Source organism: Ursus arctos, unplaced genomic scaffold (assembly GCF_023065955.2).
Source record: "Ursus arctos isolate Adak ecotype North America unplaced genomic scaffold, UrsArc2.0 scaffold_12, whole genome shotgun sequence".
Lineage (NCBI taxonomy): Eukaryota > Metazoa > Chordata > Mammalia > Carnivora > Ursidae > Ursus > Ursus arctos.
In genome coordinates, this window is record NW_026622786.1 from 63,827,330 (window position 1) to 63,845,584 (window position 18,255).

The window sequence follows — 18,255 nt, forward strand, 5'->3', positions numbered from 1 at the left end:
TAATTTAGAAGTTTAGGATTAGGCAGGAGTGCGTTGCTGGGTTTGTTTTAGGTGAAGATTCTCTACGTCGCCCCTCCACCCGCCATTTCATCGTCCTGCTGGGTAGTGGAGTTACCTCTTCGTGTTAAATTGTCTGAAGTGACTTCACGAAGAGGTGCTATGAACATTGCCTGTCTTAGGTATTCAACCAGGCTTCTGACTAGAAAAGGTACATTCAGTTGCTGAATGATTAAGAAACGGCGAGCCCCGTTCTCATTTCTCCAGACTCAATTACAAAGAAAATCCCAACGAAGGTGGCAAGCAGGGAAGGCCCTCCTCTAGGGCGGAGCCTACGCCAGGCCCGGGGAAGTTGTAAATGCAGGGGCAGGGGACGCACCTACTGCATTTGCGCAAGCAGCGGCACACCCCAAAACCGCCCTAGCGAGCGCCGCGTTACCTGCTCGAAGGCGCCTGCGCGCTGAAAACCTCACCCTTCGAGTCACCTGTTGGAACGTCACGCCCACCTCATCTTGCGCATGCGTAGTGGGCGACTTACGGGCCGTGGAGTCACGTGTTAGGGCGCGAGCAGTCTCCCGCAGGGTCGCTTCCTGTCACCGCCGCTGCCGCCGCTGCCGCCGCCGCCCGGGGGCGGCGGGAGCCCTGGGCGGTGCCGGGCGGGATCAGGCCCAGGCTGGTTTCGGATCCCGCGTGAGGTATGCAGCGTACCCACCCCCCGGCGAGGGCAGATACGGGGCTGCGGGGGAGATGGAGGCGCTGGGGCAGGGCAGGGCGGCGCGTCCTGCCGCGCGGGAGTGGGGTCCCTCGGCTTCGTCTCCCCTGCGCCCTCCGCTGTCGTCTTCTCTCCCGAGTCCGGGCCCAGCACCGACGCTCCCAGCCCGATGCCCCGGAGCCGCAGACTCGGCCTGTCTGACCTCGTCTCTTCCCCGAGTCCGCTCATTCCGAGCCCCCGGCTCAGGTGACGGCCGGCCCTTCACCTAAGTCAGCGAACTCTGACGGCTGGAGTCACCGTGAGCGCCCCCTCCCGTGCGCCCACATCCAGTTAACCTCGGAGCCCTGTTGAGTTTACCCTCTCAGTGTGGAATCCATCCGCTTCTCTTCATCCCCGACGCCACCCCCGCGCTCCCCTCCGTTCGCCACTTTCGCAGGGACCGTTGCGAGATGCTCGGTACCGAGAAGGCTTCCAGCCTCCACTCTCCAACCTCTTCCCCTTTGCAGCCGGAGGGAGGTTTCTGAATCGCCGACCTGGTCCCGTCACGTCCACTGCCCTCAGGACCATGCCCACAGTCCTTTAGGCTTAAAGGATTTTCCGTTTTGCCCCCTGTACAGATTTTCAGCTTCGCTTGTACTAGTTCTTGTCTCACAGTAATCCCAGGTCTTTAGCTTGAGCAGATCAAACTGTTTCTCACCTGGGAACCATTGTCAGGTTGTTCCCTCTGGAATTCCATATCCCTTCCTTACCCCCAACTTGTTCATGACTCAGCACAAGCATCACGTTCTCCATGAAGTCTTTTCTCTCTGTGCTGGACAAGTGGCGGCTCCTGGGGATCCAGGGCCCCTGGAGCAGCCCTGTGTGGGTTTTGTCTATTGCCGAGGCTGCGTCCACCGTGTAAATGCTCTCTGAGGGCTGAGACCATGTCAGATTCATTCCTGCTCTTGCAGTGCCTGGCCCAGGGTCTTTCAGTAGTGGGTCCTGTGAAAGGTTGTGAGATATCTGAATCAGAATGCTGACTCAGATTTCCCTGGAGCAGAACAGTCCAACAGAACTTCGTGTGGTGATGAAAATGTTCATCTGGCCAGTGGTAGACACTAGTTGAGGAACTGGATTTTAAATTTTAATTTAAAGTTAAATCGCAACATGGCTGCCATGTTTGACAACACAGCTTTAGAGCCTTTCTGAATCCTATCCAGCCTTGCACCCACCTGATCCCTGAATCTGCCTTCTTATGCCCCTCCCCCAGCCTCTTGCGTTTAATCCAAATTGGTCACTCAGTTCAGTAAGTTCTTATTGTGTGTCCCCACTGTCCACTTAAACCCATTAACAGGTGCGCCCCATCCCTTCCATCTCCTATATTGTTTGCTCCAGTGCTATGATTCCAACGACAGTATTTCATCCTTCGTTGTTAAAGTTTGCCTTTTTTCTCTGGTTTGGCAGTTTACTAACCACACCCTAGCTCAGGTAGCACTATTGGGGGGTGGGGCTTTGTAGGCTGCTCCAGTCTGAGTCTCTTCCCTCCCCATCATACAGGTACCACCGTGAAGATGCCAGGGCCAAGACCTCGGAAAGGCCCTCAGGCCAGTGGCCAGGGTGTGGCAGCTGCAAAGCAGGTATGGATATAGCCTCCTTCACTCCCGGGCCAGTCCGAGGGGGGCTCTCTAGACAGTTTGGGCAAACTGGGTCGCCTTTTTGTTTTCCCCATTAGTCCAGAGACTTTGAACAGTTCCTCCTGGAGTTGGCAGAGCTGTTAGAGACCCTCTGACTACCCCCTGCCACCCACATGTGGGAGATGAGGCCTGAACTCTGCTGTATTTCAACCCAGGCATCCTGCTGCCATGGCCATCTCCATATGAGTGATCTGGAGGGCTAAGGAGCCACCAAATTTGGGCTGTTCTGATGGGGTGTCATCACTGTCATGGGTTTCTCATTTAGGGCCATGATTTTGCTTATTTTGCTTGCCAGCCAAGGATGCCAGGGCTTCAGAACTGTGGTCACTGGAAGAGTTTTACTGCTTAGGGACACAGGGCTGTGGCCCAGGTGGGAGACTGAGAGGTCTGTCCTGTAATCTGCTCCGTTTACTTCTTCTGGGCCCAAGTTCTGAAACTTCTTAGTCCATTTTTATTTTAAAAGAGGTGGGAAATAAATAAATAAATAAATAAATAAATAAATAAGTTTATTTATTTATTTATTTTAAAAAGAGGTGGGTAAAGGAGGTTGTGGGATAAAGAGCATAGCCTGAAATCACAAGGCCTTTAAATTCTAGCTCTGGCACTTACATGGCTGCTTCAGTTTCCCCTGAGCGTGGAGATAAAAATAGGGCTACCTTTTCTTAGAGTAGTTAAGAGACAGAAAGTAGAATGGTTGTTGATGGGGTATGGGAGAGGCGAAAGGGGAGTGGTTGAAGATGATGAAAAGAGTTCTGTGGGCGGATGGCGGCGGTGGTAGTACAACAGTGTGAAAGTACTTAATGGTTGAGGTGAGGGGTGCCTGGCCGGCTCAGTCAGTAGGGCATGCAACTCTCGATCCTAGGGTCCTGAGTCCCGTATTGGACATAGACCTTACTTTTAAAAAAATGGCTAAGGTGATAATTTTTATGTTACATATGTTTTGATTTTTTTAAAGATTTTACTTATTCATTTGAGAGAAAGAGTGTGCACACACACAAGCGGGGGAGGGGGGTTTGCAGAGGGAGAAGGAGAAGAAGACTCCCCACTGAGCAGGGAGCCTAATGATGCAGGGCTCCATCCCAGGACTCTGAGATTGTGACCTGAGTCCATGACCTGAGCCAAAGGGAGACGCTTAACCAACTGAGCCACCCAGGCACCCCTTGTTTTGCTTTGTTTTAAAGTTTGTTTATTTTTAAGTAATTTCTACACCCAGTGTGGGGCTCAGACTCACGGCCCCAAGATCAAGAGTCACAAACTCTTCCAACTGAGCCAGCCAGATGCCCCTGTTACATGTGTTTTACCACAATTAAAAAAAAAAAAAAAATAGGACCTACGTCTCAGGATTGTGAGAATTAACGAAGATAATCACATAGAATACGGAGTATAGTGCCTGACAGCTGGTGCTCTTATGCCGTGAGTAATAATAATGGCAATGTAGTCTTACTGGGGTCTTCGCAGTCCCTAGGGAGATAATCGTCCCAAAGACTAATGTTGCCGTAGTTTCCCTGTCTGCACATTCGGCCTCATATGTAATGAAGGACCCACTGACCGCCAAAGACTGGCTCTGGGACTGGTCCTCATTGTGTGGTTCCTAAGAACCGTTCTCTGCTCTCAGCTGGGGCTCTTTGTGGAGTTCAGCCCTGAGGACATGCTGCTGGGGATGGAGGAGACTGAAGATGACGGAGACCTGGAGGCTGAACTGCTGGCCCTCACTGGAGAAGCAGGGGCCACAGGCAGGAAGCCAACACCCAAGGGGCAGGGTGAGTTTGCGGCGCTGGACTGGCTCACTGCTGGGACCAGAAGGGTTCAGGCAGGTGGTAGAGTGGGTTCTCTCCTCCTAGCTGGGAGGAGCCAGTTAGATCACCTGGTCCTTCTGATATCCATCCTTCTGCAGCCCTCCCCCCAAGAGGCTGTCTGGCCTTGCTCATACACCTGTGTGATAGGAAGCTCATTCCTTCTCTGACTGTGCCTCTCCCCATTATGGATAGTCAGCAGTCTGATTCTCACACTGACTCATGTCTCCGTCTTTGCACTAGCCAGAGCCCAGTGTAGAGGAAGAGCTCAGCACAGACTGCATTGAGCACATAAGTGTATAGAAATTGTGTTGAATGACTAGTGGAATCTCCCTCCCCAGCCTGGAAGAGGACAGAGACCTGAAGCCTGGGAGGGTCTGAGGGTCTAAACCTTTCTTTGAGCGAGAACCATCCCCCATCCCATGTGCCCCTAAGATGTGGACAATGGGAGGACCTGGGAAGGGCATCACTGGTCTGGGAGACCCATGGCCCTTCTCTCTTCAGTCCAAACCTGCTTTGGAGTTAGATGAGCCTGGGTTTGAATCTTGGCTCTCCCACTTACTAGGATTGCAATGTGAGGAAAATTAACATTGGTATTATTATTATTAGTTCGCTCCTATAAAAAGGGTCTGATATTATCTGTCTTGCAAAATTATTGTGAAGCTTCAGTGGATGTTAAAAAATCTTTACATATGCAAAACAAGTGGTTGGGGGAATGAATGGACGTGTCTGTGAATAACTATGACAACAAAAATGCCAAGAAGGGAGCATTCCCAGGAAGCTTTCCCAGCTGAGGGTCTTTTGAGCTGGGTCATAAAGGAAGAGCAGGAATTTTCCAGGTGGGACTTGGGCTGTGGAAGGGAAGGAGGATTTCTACGTGGGTGTGTCTTGCTGGCACAGTGGATTGAAGATCCTCCTCATGGACCTTTTCTAATTGCCTAAACCTCTGTGACCCTCTTCCCTCAGCCCCCCTGCCTATGGCCCACATCGAGAAGTTGGCTGCCGACTGTATGCGGGATGTGGAGGAGGAAGAGGAGGAGGAAGGGCTGGAGGAGGATGCAGACTTGCTGGTGCGTCTGCTACGCTGGTGTCTGAGGGCTCTGTGATCAAGCCTGTGGAGGAGGCCTTGGGGTTTGTCTCTTTGTGTGTTCTGAGGTTGAGTGAGTGTCTTGCCCTTCTGGGGTCCATTTCCCTAACTACAGTGTGAGACTAGTCTCTTTTGATGTCTGGTCTGAGCTATGCATTCAGGGATTTTCAGATTTGGAGTCTTCACTGTTTTGAAGGCTCTCCTTCGTCAGAATAAAGGAGTGTTTTGGTAAAGAGGACACAGGGATAGGCACAGTGACTGATGCTGGGAAATACTGCTGGGGGAGAGGGTCCTTTATTCTCAGATGCTATCATGGGTATGGCCCTGAGGTTCCCAAGTTCCTGAGACTTGTCTCCCCCCAGACTGAGCTGCAGGAGGTCCTGGGTGCAGATGAGGAGGCTGGGCCCTTGGATGGTGATAAGACAGCTAGCCCAGGTGGCTCTGAAGAGGAGAAGGAACAGGAAAGCATTGAAGCTCCAGGGCAGACAGCTCTACTAACAGCTTCAGTCCCAGCAGCTCAGGTAGGTTCTGGAGGGACCCTGTGTGCCTCCACTGCCCCTTCATGTCTGTGTGTAGCATGCATGTGGCACGGCTTGCGTAGAAAGGCTGCAGTCACCCTTTCCAGGGTCCTCCTCCAGCAGCTGCCCCAAGCAGAGTCAGAGCATGGGAAACTGCTTGGTGGCTGGACAGCCTCAAAGGCCTCTCTGTTCTCCCAGACCACCCCCTACAGCCATTTCCTGGCTGTCTAGGCCTCTGTGTTTTTCTCTGACATGGCCTCTGGCCTCTCCAGTGAGTCTTTGCCTCCCACCTTGAGGCTTTTAGGCTCTTCCTTCTCCTTGAATCCAAAAGCTCCATTTTCTGGGGCAGCTTCCTTGCAGGGAGGGAGCAGCAAGGGCCTAGCTGGCCCTGGAGTGGCCATGCCCTGAACTGAAGTATCTACAGGCTGGAGGGCCTCAGGGGCTGCAGGCTCTACTGGAGGATCGGATCCACAACTACCGGGAGGCTGCAGCCAGTGCCAAGGAGGCAGGTGAAGCAGCCAAAGCCAGGCGCTGTGAGCGTGGCCTGAAGGTGGGTTGGGCCTAGCCAGAGAGCAGGGCTGGGAGGAGCAGGGCTGAAGGCAGTGGGTAAAGCAGCAAGAGGGGCGGCTTCCCCACTAGCCTTGTGAAGGTGAAGGATTCCAGCCCTGTCTTCAAGCAGGGTTCAGGCTGAGATGGCTGGCTGGGCTTCTGGTTCTCTCCCTCAGACTCTGGAGGCGCAGCTGGCTGCTGTGAGGAAAGGCAGGAAGATCAGCGAGGATGAGATTCCACCGCCAGTGGCCTTGGGCAAGAGACAGCCGGCCCCCCGGGAAACAACCGACAGGAGCCCTGAGGCAGATGCCCCAGCTCCCTTCACCATGGAGCCAGGTATCTGGAGACATTCCAAGTCCTGTCCTAGTCTCCAAAGTCAGAACCCATGGCCTGCCTCCCCGTCCTGCCTCGCTGTCCGTTGTCGTCAGTTGCACCTACCCAGAAAGGTCCTCAGGCCAAAGACGTGTAGGCACGGGAACCCAAAGTGTGCACCTTCTTCCTTAACCCTTATGCCCCTTCTGCGGGCTTTTTGTTTCTTAATAGACAAGCCCTCTCAGCCGGAGACAAGCCTCTTAGGCAGCCCTGGCATTTCTGCCCCACCTGATTCAGACCCAGACCCACAGGCCCTCTTGTTGGCTCGACAGAGAGAATACAAATTGGCTGCCCTGAATGCCAAGCGGGCTGGAGATCTCGACCGTGCCCGAGAGCTCATGAGGATTGGGAAGGTATGATGTCTTGACTCAGAAGCCCTGTGTCCAAGCCCTTATTTCACAGATGGGGGCAGTGATCAGCTCAAGGTCATGCATGTAGACTGAGTGTGAATGAGACTGCTCTGAGGGGTTTTTTCAGTGTAGGTGTTCCCTGGCTTTATGCTCACACCTGCTTTTCCTACTCAGAGATTTGGTGCGGTCCTGGAGGCCCTGGAGAAGGGGCAGCCTGTGGACCTGAGTGCCATGCCCCCAGCACCAGAGGGTCAGTATGGGGACAGTGGGGTGGGGCCTGCTCAGGCTGGGATTGGGAAGTTTCAGGGCTGGGACTGGCCAGGCACCTCTGCTTAACACCTCTCCTCTGGGTCCCCAGATCTGAAGCCCCTTCCACATGCTTCCAAGGCTCTCACAGCACCCTCAGTTGTACCCCCAGCAGTGGAGCGAGTACAGCCAGTGATGGCCTCTGACACTCCAGCAGCCCCAGGTAGGATGGGATGGTGTAGTGGGGGCCTGGGGAGAGGCAGCAGAGTTGATGCCATTTCTTTTCTCCTTTAAGTGGTCCCTGCTGAGCCACAGACGGTGCTGGATGCCCTGCAGCAGAGACTGAACAAGTACCGTGAGGCAGGCACGCAGGCGCGGGGCAGTGGGGATGAGCGCAAGGCGAGGATGCACGAGCGCATTGCCAAGGTGGGCCCACAGCTGTACAGCCCCTCGCCTGTGTCAGCCTGTCTCCCTGGGTGGCTGCTCTCTGTTGCTGCAGCTACCCTTGGTCTTTGAGTCTCCATCTGTCTGTCTCTCTTTCTGGACTTCCTGCTGCCTCAGGGGCTCTTTTTCCTTTTGGGGCTGCTTTCAGTCTTCTCCCTGTGTGGAACCTGCAGACTGCTACCCACCCTAAGTCCCTCCCTCCCCTTGCAGCAATATCAAGATGCCATTCGAGCCCACCGGGCAGGACGGAGAGTTGACTTTGCTGAGTTGCCTGTTCCTCCAGGTGAGTGGGGCTTGGCCTAGGGGCTCTATGAGGAGGTCTCTGAGCAAGATAGGGGGAGGGGGAAATGTTTTCTTGTGTATCTGCCTCTGCTCTGTGGGAGCCATCCGGCCCAGCCATGGCCAGGAAGACGCAGCCAAGGCCCACAGCAGCCTAGTGCCTCCCCAGGGCTACCCTACTCTCTGCCAGCTGTCTCTTTCTTCCACAGGATTCCCCCCCATTCCTGGCCTGGAACCCACCGTGGGCACTGAGGAGGATGCAGTGGCAGCTACTTTAGCAGCTGCCCAGAAACTGGCTTCCGTGGAGGATACAGCCCCGGCAGAGGAAAATGAGGATGAGGTTTGGCAGAGGGCCTGAGACTCCAGGGGTTGGTGGGGGGGAAAGTAGCAGATGTGGGGTAAACCCAGACCCTGTTGTTGTCCTTACTAACAAGCCCAGTGAGGTAGGTATGCTTTCTTTTTTACTGAGAAAACTTGGCCAAGTACACCCAGCTAGGAGTTAGCAGAGCTAGATTCAAACCAGTGTCTTAACTCCAGGGCCCAGGTTCAGTGCCCATTACCCTGCTGTTTCCTACTGGGAAGGTTTTGAGGCTGCTTCCAGCTCTGAGATTCTCCAGGGCCCGTGAAGGGAAGCCATTCATTTCAGGTTACACAGCAAGTTAGTGCATCATTAGGAAGAGAGCCCAGGTCTGGGAGCTGCCATAGCCCGGGTGGGGAACAGGTCCCCTGTGACAGCTTCGTGGGCACCTGCAGGATGAGCCCCCAGCCCAGGCCCCAGTGGCCAAGAAGCCAGCAAAGCCTGTGGTACCTTCGTTCCGGGCCCTGCCTGAATCCAAGGCCTCAAGTTCTAAGGAGTCACTGAGTCCCTCTGGTGAGTTGGGGGGAAGAGGGATGGAGGAGTGAAAGCTCTAGTGAGGGACAGGCCTGGCTCTAACCGTTGTCCCTCGTCCTTCAGTGCGGGAGCAGCTGGCATTGCTAGAGGCACGGAAACTGCAGTACCAGCGGGCAGCCCTGCAGGCCAAGCGTGGCCAAGACCTGGAGCAGGCCAAAGCCCACTTGCGGGTGGCCAAATGCCTTGAGGCTCAGATCATGCAGGTACGAGCTGGCCGACATGTGGACCTCTCCAAGGTGAGTCTCACCTCGCTGAGCAGCAGGACTTCTCAGGCAGAGGCGGCATTGGCAGGCTTGACAGGGCTGGGAATGAAGCAGCTGCTTGGTGGGGGCAGGAGGCAGCTGGGATATGGTGACAGCTGGGAAAGAGCTTGTTCCTTATGCCAGTCTACCCCATGGCCCCGAGAGAGGCCAGGGAAGGCCAGGTGGGCTGCCTGTGGTCAGAGATGACAAGATAGGGCAAGGCTAGTGGAAAGCAGAGCATTGCGGCAGCCTGGGATAGAATGGGAGGCAGTGGGTTCCCATCACTGGAGGTTAGCAGACCCCGGAGAAACATTTAGTTTGGATTCTGCATTTGTTAGGCTCAGTAGAGGAATAATCTGACTCTTGGGGCCCCTGAGGGGCCTTGTGACCTGGGCAGGTGCCTTCACCCTTGACGGATGAGGAGGGTGACTTCATCCTCATTCACCATGAGGACCTGCGACTCTCCCAGAAGGCAGAGGAGGTGTACGCCCAGCTACAAAAAATGCTTCTGGAGCAACATGAGGTCAGTGGACTGCTTGTCTGTCTCCCCTCTCTGTGCCCACAGCCCCTTCAGAGAAAGGCCTGGATTCAAGATCTGGCTCTTCTGCTTACCGTTTGTGACCATGGGGAAAGTCCTTTGAAGACAGGAGGAAGACAGAAGTGCAAAGGGAGACGGACGTGTGTGTGTTTGTGTGTGTGTGTGTGTATCTGTCTGAATTGCTGCCTTTAAGTCTGCTTCTGATGTTTCTGTTAGGGTTTGAGGGAAGAACAGGAGTTTGATAAGTGAATTTTGGGGGAATGGCTGTCTTCAGGAAAGAAAACAGCAAAAACCTAGGCAGAAAAGTGTGATGGAACTTGGGAACAGTGGCCTTGGAGTATGTGTTGGGGGAAGGAGGGGTGAGGCTACAGAAGAAGGTCAGAGCTTTCAGAAGTCAGGTCTCAAATGCCAACCTAGACAGTCCTGCTTTGGGCTCTGGAGTCAGTCTGGGTCCTTATTTTCAGAAGTGTCTGCTGTTCTCCAAGCAGTTCATGCACCAGGGCAATGTGGCTGAGACTACCAGGTAAGTGCCAGGCCTGGGGCTGGGGCTTACTGGGTGGGCAGGAGAAAACAAGCCCTGCCATGCTCATGTGCCCACCCATCCCCATCAGGTTTGAGAATCTCGCTCAGGACCGTAAGAAGCAGCTTGAGATCCTGCAGCTGGCTCAGGCCCAGGGCCTTGACCCTCCCAGCCATCACTTTGAGTTGAAGACATTCCAGACTGTGAGGTGCCAAAGCCTAAGGGAAACAGTGGCTCCATGCAGGAATAGGGATGGAGACTGGCAACTTAGGCCCTTTTAGTGAGGCTTCCTAGGCTTAGCCCTGCTGTTGGCACTGGGGTTAGGGAGGAATGGGCTATGGTTGCCTGCCTGGGAAAAGCTCAGCTGTGGTGGCTATGGAAGGAACTCTGGACTGGGGGTCACGTAGGGCTGAGGTCTGTGTACCAGCTCTACCACTCTGCCCGGACAAGCTCTGCTTCCCTGGGCCTACACCCCTGACCGCCTCCTAGCGAGGCAGGCGGCAAATAAGCACCGAAGAGGGGACCTCGTCCTACCACTCTCCTTCACCTTGTTCTTTCTCCTTGCGTCTTGGCTACAGGATCTTCTCAGAACTCAACAGCACAGAAATGCATCTGATCATTGTCCGGGGAATGAACCTCCCAGCCCCTTCAGGTAGCCCTAGGGCCTCGTCTCCTCCAGGCTCTTGCCCAGACACTTCACCCCTGGCCAAGAGAGAGGCACTGGCTCTCCCTCCTTATCAAGCACTGGGCTCCTGGTTCCTCCTCCTGACCCTGGATCCCCTTTCTCCTTCACAGGGGTGACTCCTGATGACTTGGATGCTTTTGTGCGATTTGAGTTCCACTACCCTAACTCGGTGAGGTTCAGGTAGAGGTAGGGTTCCCCTGAACCCCATATTCCATTCCAGGGCCCTGTGCTCAATTTCTCTGCATTCCCTGGGAGGTCTGGCCACTGGGAAGGCTTGAAGACCTTTGGGTGCATTCCTTACAGGGGGCAGTCATTTCCCGTAGCAGTGAGACTCTTCGTACTGTAGAGCTCTTTTTTCAAGCTGTCCTGACTTCTCCCATCTTACTGCTTTAGGACCAGGCTCAAAAAAGCAAAACAGCTGTGGTGAAGAACACAAACTCTCCAGGTGAGGACCACTTTCTTCTACTCGCTCTGATACGTGTGCAGCACTTTTGTTTTTAGAGCGCTTTCAGGTCTGTTATCTTAGTTGGTTTACTCAGCTTGGGAGGAAGGCACCTGGGGAAATGGAGGCTCAGAGAAGTAGAGTTACTTGCCTAGGGCCCCACAGCAAGGAGGTGGTGGAAATGGGACTTGAATCCAAATTCTTCCCTTTTTGGTAGAATCTGTGTCTAGTAAGAGTACAAAAATTGTGTGAACTTCCAAGGCCAGGACCTAGCTCTACCACCCTCGGGTGGCAGTCACTCTAAATTGCAGGCAGAGAGGTAGGGGAGGCCAGCTGTGAGCCTCGGTTTCCACTTCCTCAGGAGATCCTTGGGAGCCCGAGCCACTTCTTGTCTTCTCCCATTCTTGCAGAATTTGATCAGCTCTTCAAACTAAACATCAACCGAAACCACCGGGGCTTCAGGCGGGTGATCCAAAGCAAAGGAATCAAGTTTGAAATCTTCCACAAAGGGTGAGTTCCTGGTCAGTTACACTGCCAAGGTGGGCTGGGCGGAAGGAGTAGCTTCGGTTGCTGCCCCTGCTGCTGCTGTTTTCCTGCAGTGGGCCTAGCTGGCTCATTTCTACCTTCCCTACTCTTCCCGGTCCGACACTCTGCTGATTCTTGGTTCGCCAGATCCTTCTTCAGAAGCGACAAGCTGGTTGGCACAGCCCACCTGAAGCTGGAGCGGCTGGAGAATGAGTGTGAAATCAGAGAGATTGTGGAGGTAGGGTGAGCAAACCAGAGGGCTCGGCAAGTAAGAACTGACATTCATTGAGCATCAGTCCCTATTGTAGGTTTTTGGTGCCCCTTCATCATAAGACATCCAGGAATGTGCTGTAGACTAGGTGCTATTCCCATTCCACAAATGGAGATTGACAGGGTCTGAGAAAATGCCATGGCATCACTGGACGGGAAGCAATGATACTTTCCACAACACTCTGAGTCACCTAAGTTCCCAGGTGGATTAGAGGGCTTTTGAGGGGTCTAATCGTTCCTGTCAACTCAGCATATATGAATTCCTAGGTTTTGTGGGGACAGAGTTGCGGTTGGGGCAGTTGTCTAGCAGCATGACGAAGCTCTGGGCGTAAAGGCAGTTTCAGATTGGCACGGCCCCCCTGCCGCCCCGCAGAATGCAGCTAGTCTGTGTCCAGGAACTGGCTCCAGATCAGGTCCTTAAACCTCTGTGAACTCATTGAATTTCATAGGCGGGGACTCTGAGAGCTCGGACAGGTGAGGAAACTAAGGTCCAGTGAGAAGGGTGTTCCATGAGCACATGTATCGTGCCCCTGGCAGGCCTTGGCCCAGATCCTTGCGGATGCTTTTGTAGGCTGGGGCTTCTCCTACGTGTGCCTGCCCCCACTTCCTGTCTTGGGGGAGATGTTCTTACGCAGGGCCTGCTCCGTATTGGCCCCACTGCAGGCAGGCCACTGCTTTGCGCTCCAGCTGCCCAGGCTCCAGCTGCTGCAGGAGGAGGGAAGCAGTGTAGTGCGTGGAAAGAAACTCTTGGCCTGGGTTCTAGTCCTAGCCTCACCCCACAGTGGCTGTATAACCTTACCATTCACTTTCTGCCCGTCTGTGAAGTATGGGCTTGGGCTTAGTGGTTTTCAGGCTGTAGCTTGAAGCCAGAGCGTTTTTTCCAGGAGTTGCTGTGGGGAAGCCGAGAGGGCAGAGCTCTGGGTTTCTCATCTCCACTTCAAGGCACTGACCCTTATTTGGATTTACATGTTACTTGTAAGACTTAACCTAAAACCACCAAAAAAGCAGGAGTGCAGGGTTGTCATGAAATGGACTCCTGTGTTGACACTGCAGGACAGGTGAGCTCCTTCCTTGCCCAGCCTCAGCCAGGGAGCTGTCTCTTCCCGGCCCCTGCCCTCTCTTAGTTACCATCTCTCTCTGTGGTCTTCACAGGTCCTGGATGGAAGGAAGCCCACTGGGGGCAAGCTGGAGGTGAAGGTGAGGCTGCGGGAGCCTCTGAGTGGCCAGGATGTACAGATGGTCACTGAAAACTGGCTGGTCCTGGAGCCCAGGGGCCTGTAAGGTAAGGTGGGCAGCTGCCTGGGTCCTTCAAGCTCTGCCTTCAGAGATTCTTCCAGTATTCCCTTTCTCTCTGGGGAGAAAACCTAGGATTTTCTCATCTGTATGGACAAGCAAGAGGCAAAACTTGGGTAGGGCTCAGGCTGAGTTTCTGATCAAGAGAACTGGAGATCCCAAGTCTGTCTGCAGGAAATCTTTTCTAAACTCTCTTTGCGCATTCACTGCGGTTTAGACCTACCACATATGCTTTGTGCCCTCGTGCAGGAGACGGTCGGTATCGGGAGAGGAAACAGGCCAGCGACTGTGTGCAGGAGCATACTCTTCCCAGCTTTGCTGGCTACGGAAGCCCTGGTACATGAGGAAGATGCTGCTACACGAGCACCAAAGATCTGTGAAGGATGTGCGTTACTGACCGCACAGCCCTGGTCTTCCCTGTTGCTGGCCCCTCTCCGGGCCTCCACCAAAGCAGGCTGGATTACAGGAGTCCCCTCCCCCTTCCTCTGCCTCCCTCTCCCGCTGGGCGGAGGCAAAGATAGCCTCATTGCTCTGTGTCATGGAGTCTTCCAGCCCCTTAACCCTTGTGTAGCAACTGTGTGTAGCTTACCCCAGCCCCCAGTTGCAACATTTCTGGATGTGCCTTTAAAAGATCTAATAACTAAGGGATGGGAGAACTTGAGGGTGATCGGAACCCCCCCACACACTTAGGGTGGGGGCAGGGTTCCGTGACTCCACCGGGACAGTGGCAGCCTATCCCATACAACTCCCGTTTACCCCAGCTGTGCCTGTGCCTTGGGTCCTGACTGCTGCTGCACTAGCCTCCCTGCTTCCCAAAGCTCAGTGGAGGAGGGAGATTACATTCAGGAATGTGTGCTGGGAAGTAAGGGCAAGGTTGTATCTGGGTTTGGTCCATGCACCTAAGACTAAACGACTGTTAACTGGAAGAAAAAAAATATATATATATATAATTTTATGTAGCCGTTTTTATTTGAAAAACTAGATCTAATTCATTATAGGGGTTTTACACTCTATATGCAGAGTAACTATCAAAGTCCTAAATAAAAGCACTGTTCCCTATCCCTTTTAAAAGCCAGAGTGGCAATAACATTTGTTAATTGTGACAGAAACTGCTGCAATGGTTTCCTCTTTTGAGAAGGGGCAAGCGGAAGCCTTATGTCTTCTGCTGATCACCTAGAGAAATCCCTTAGTTCCTTCCCAAGAAATTCTCCTCTGGATTTTTCTGAATGGATGGAGACAATGGAGGGATTTGTAGTTATAACAGACTTAGATTTAATATTCAAAACTGCAATATTCTACATTTCTTAGAAATAAACTTTAACATTTTTTTTTCTTTGAAGCAATTAGGTTCAACAAAGCATTCCTTAAGATTTTTTAAAGGCTACGAGTGAAGCAAATACATTCAGCTTACTGGTCACTATAGTACGGCATAAGCACAGCTCAGGGATTGAGCTTTTTTGTGTCTTTCCAGGATAGGGCTGGACCGTGCTTCCTGCCCTTAAGAGCAGAGCTGTTCATGGGTAACAGAACAGGAATGACAAATGACTTCTTTTCTAAAAGTTGTCAGGCCTTTAAGTCTTACTTATCTATCAGTGAACTACCAAAATTTCCACAGATGTGAGAGCTAAAACTTAATTGCAGTCATATCTGTGTGTCAAACAAGCAGTAATCTAGAATGAAAAGGAGGGTTTGTTATTAGTCTTTATAAGGCGGCCTAGAGCAAAAACGGTGGTCAGGAGGGTTCCTGCCCTAAAGTGTTTGCACCCCACCCCATGCTTACTAAGGGCCGGATAGACATCTGCGATGATCCTCAGAGGTTCCAACCAGACTTAGGAGTTTTTAAACTCAGACCTCTGCTGGAAATGCCCTATTCCAATCTAATAGTTTTCTGTGCCTCAAAGATTTCCCTTCACAACTTGTTCAACTTCAGTCTGTTTTATTACCCTTTGCTTTTGGAAAACAGAACCTCCAGGCTGAGAAAGGCAAGACAAAGCCACCCACTGGACTTGGAAACTGAGATTCTTAAAAGGCCTTTGTTGTGCCAAGGCATACAGGGGTCATGGCTAGTGGGAGGAGCCTGCCCAGCCTCCTTGTCCTAAGATTTGTCCTAATGCAGCAACCAGACAGCAAAGATCTGTGACTCATGGGCAGTTGGGAACAGCTTACAACCCAAATAACTTTACATTTCAGAATTACTTCAGAATTTGTCAACTGAATAAAATACGGGAAAAAAAATTTTTTTTAAAGAAATTTATATTAAAAGGGCAAAATATTTTGTGACTTTAACATCATTTTCCTTTCTTATAGCACGATTGTGAAACCCTCATTGTTACTTGTGAAACCTGCACTGTTACTTCCAAGTTCCTGAGCACGTTTCCTAAATATTTATGGGTAGCTCCAAAAAGATCTTGTTCCTTAAGATAGCTCCTTTTAGGATGAAACTGTGGGGCCGAAACTGGTAGAGCCAGCAAGCTTGCACCTGGTCCAGCTCCATCACAGATACTTCCCTCTTAGGGTCTCACCTTCCCAAACTCTAAAATGGACATTATCATTCCTGCTCCACTCCTCAGCCCTTCTGGCCACGTATTCACTCCCTAAAAAAATCTCATTACATTAAAATAGAAACCACTACCACAAACATATTATAGAAACAATGTTCAGCAGATTGCCTGATGACTGAAACACATTAGAATCCTAAATTATTCCCTAGGGACTAATTATGCTAGAAGTTAATTCATCTGGAAATTTTGGGCCCACCAGCATTCAGGAACCACAGTGGATGAGGGAAGATACTAGATGGGAACTTAGGGCAAAATCCCATATTTCTGTAGCCCTGGAAACCAGTAGGCGCTCAGAAAGTGTCGATAAAAATACATGGAGAACACACATTGCCTAACATTTGGTAAGAATTCAATCTTTTTTTTTTTTAATTTAGTAAGTTACCAGGATGGCAATTATTTTCTTCTTTATAAGGATCTCTATGTCTCAATCTTCTAAGTTTATATTCTAGAAATATTTCACTTATTTAGAAATGTGAGGTTTCAGCCCTCCACTTCTATCATTCTTACAATATACAATATATAGAAACAGATAAAATAAGGGGAAAAAGTAAACCAGCTTTGGTTACTTTATGTTCAACTTCAAAAGATGATTTTACTAAACAAAGGCTCTTTTATACAGTTGAGAACGGACTTGACTATGCACGGCCAGAGCCTGTCCTTAGTAGAATTCAAAAGCTTGCACTGATCCAGAAAACACAGATAAAATTGCAAAATGTACTGAGCATGAAGATAAACTCACAGGAAAATCGAACCACCTCCTGTAGAAGCTCTAAACTTCTAAGATACACGTAGACCATACTGGATGTTATACCCAAAATACATGCCCCCGTTAAGCGTTTCCAGGTTCTGTCCGGTTTGGTGGGTGGTGGTTCCGGCGCTCAGTGCTTACAAGTTGGTGTACTGTGGGCATCTACTTTTTCTTCCCTTAGAAGTTCTGAATCTGTGAGAAAGGTCACAATCACAGGTCTCTACCATCAACAAAGCCTATAGGGAGAGAGACTGTAGAATGTGGATCCCCCTCCCCCACCCCGAAGAGGGATAAACTTAGCTAAGCACACGTACAAGGCCAGGTCTTTGGGCCTCCGTTTGGAAAACCGCTGCTCTGTTGTAGTTCCACAGCCTGTGATTGCCAAGTGCTAAGCCCAACGTTAGCCACTGGGGAGCTCTCACTGTCCCAGAGGCCTGCATTAACTTCTAGCGATTCTTGGGGACTCTCGGAGCTATGCTTTTAGTGCAGATGGACTGACTCCTGCTTGGTCGTGGCTTTGAGAAGATGGCAGTGAAACGGGAGTTGCCCTAGACCAGTATTTTTCAAACTGAGTTGTGAAATCCGTTTGGTCCCTGACTAAAAGAAATTTTTAACAAAAGAGAAAATGATTACATAAACTACATATATCAAGGGTAAACCAAATCCTGGTTTCTAATACCACTCCCACTAAAAGAAACCATGGCTGATTGGAAAGCTGAGCAGGGTAAACAAGATGAGCTGGGAACATGTTCTTAGGCCAGAAAAGGAAGTGTTCAAAAAGAAAATGGTAGGAGCGTATCACAAGGACGCAGGAGCTAGCTTGAAGGGGCTCTGGCTAAAGCTGAGACCATCTGAGCACCAACGTAACGAATTAGAGCTACTCAAAGAGTCACCCATAAGTCCACAGTAAAAACTGAATGAACAGGAAAGAAGGAAGGACTTTTGCTTACAGATGACCAAGTATAACTGCTAAATAATGTGAAGAATGCACAAACGGATTCAAATTACGAGAAAGCACAAGATGACATTTTCTATTAAAAAACAGGGTGGGGAACCTATACTCACCAAAAATACTGATGACATAAAGGTGAGTCAGGGCAGCTACTCACTGAGTCTGATCCTAGGCTGGGAGCTTTCCTGGAGGGAAAATTCTCTGCCGGACATAACTGGACAGAGGCTAGGTTCAAGGATCCTATTAAATTGACTGAAGTTGCAGTTAATTTCTAGCAACTAAACATTATTTAGGAGTATATGCAACTTACTCTCAAATGCCTTAATTTTTTTATGGAGAGAGAGAAAGCTAAAGCAAATGACGCAGAATGTTAGTTAGTATGTGAACAGGTGAATCTAGGTAAAGCATACACGGGTATTTTTGTATTTGCGATTTTCCTGGAAGTTTAAATTATTCTCAATAAAATATTCTTTAAATAACTCTAGCGTAGGACTAAAAATGCCTTGAGTGTATTCTGTCAGTTTTCTCAGAAAGGCCCAATTCAATACCTGCCATTCACTCGGGCAG

At 51.1% G+C, this 18,255-nt stretch overlaps 1 protein-coding gene across 3 annotated transcripts; it reads left to right on the forward strand.

The window, feature by feature from the left end:
* The first annotated feature begins 540 nt into the window (after window positions 1–540).
* On the forward strand, window positions 541–18,165 carry CC2D1B (coiled-coil and C2 domain containing 1B). 3 transcript variants are annotated; one of them, XM_026498105.4, is made up of 25 exons: window positions 541–692; window positions 2,246–2,325; window positions 3,998–4,142; window positions 5,142–5,245; window positions 5,625–5,783; window positions 6,205–6,330; window positions 6,506–6,665; window positions 6,873–7,054; window positions 7,226–7,301; window positions 7,410–7,520; window positions 7,593–7,723; window positions 7,952–8,024; window positions 8,230–8,360; window positions 8,774–8,891; window positions 8,976–9,148; window positions 9,552–9,677; window positions 10,157–10,215; window positions 10,304–10,420; window positions 10,791–10,864; window positions 11,008–11,066; window positions 11,291–11,342; window positions 11,750–11,849; window positions 12,012–12,102; window positions 13,287–13,416; window positions 13,677–18,165. In XM_026498105.4, the coding sequence occupies exons 2-24, from the start codon at window positions 2,260–2,262 to the stop codon at window positions 13,413–13,415; spliced, it is 2,562 nt and encodes an 853-aa protein (XP_026353890.3). In that variant the 5' UTR covers window positions 541–692; window positions 2,246–2,259; the 3' UTR covers window position 13,416; window positions 13,677–18,165. The 3 variants fall into 3 exon arrangements, with proteins under 3 accessions (XP_026353890.3, XP_026353889.3, XP_026353891.3); XM_026498104.4 differs by having other exon boundaries at window positions 546–692; window positions 8,756–8,891; XM_026498106.4 differs by lacking the exon at window positions 6,205–6,330 and having other exon boundaries at window positions 546–692; window positions 8,756–8,891.
* Window positions 18,166–18,255: the final 90 nt, after the last annotated feature.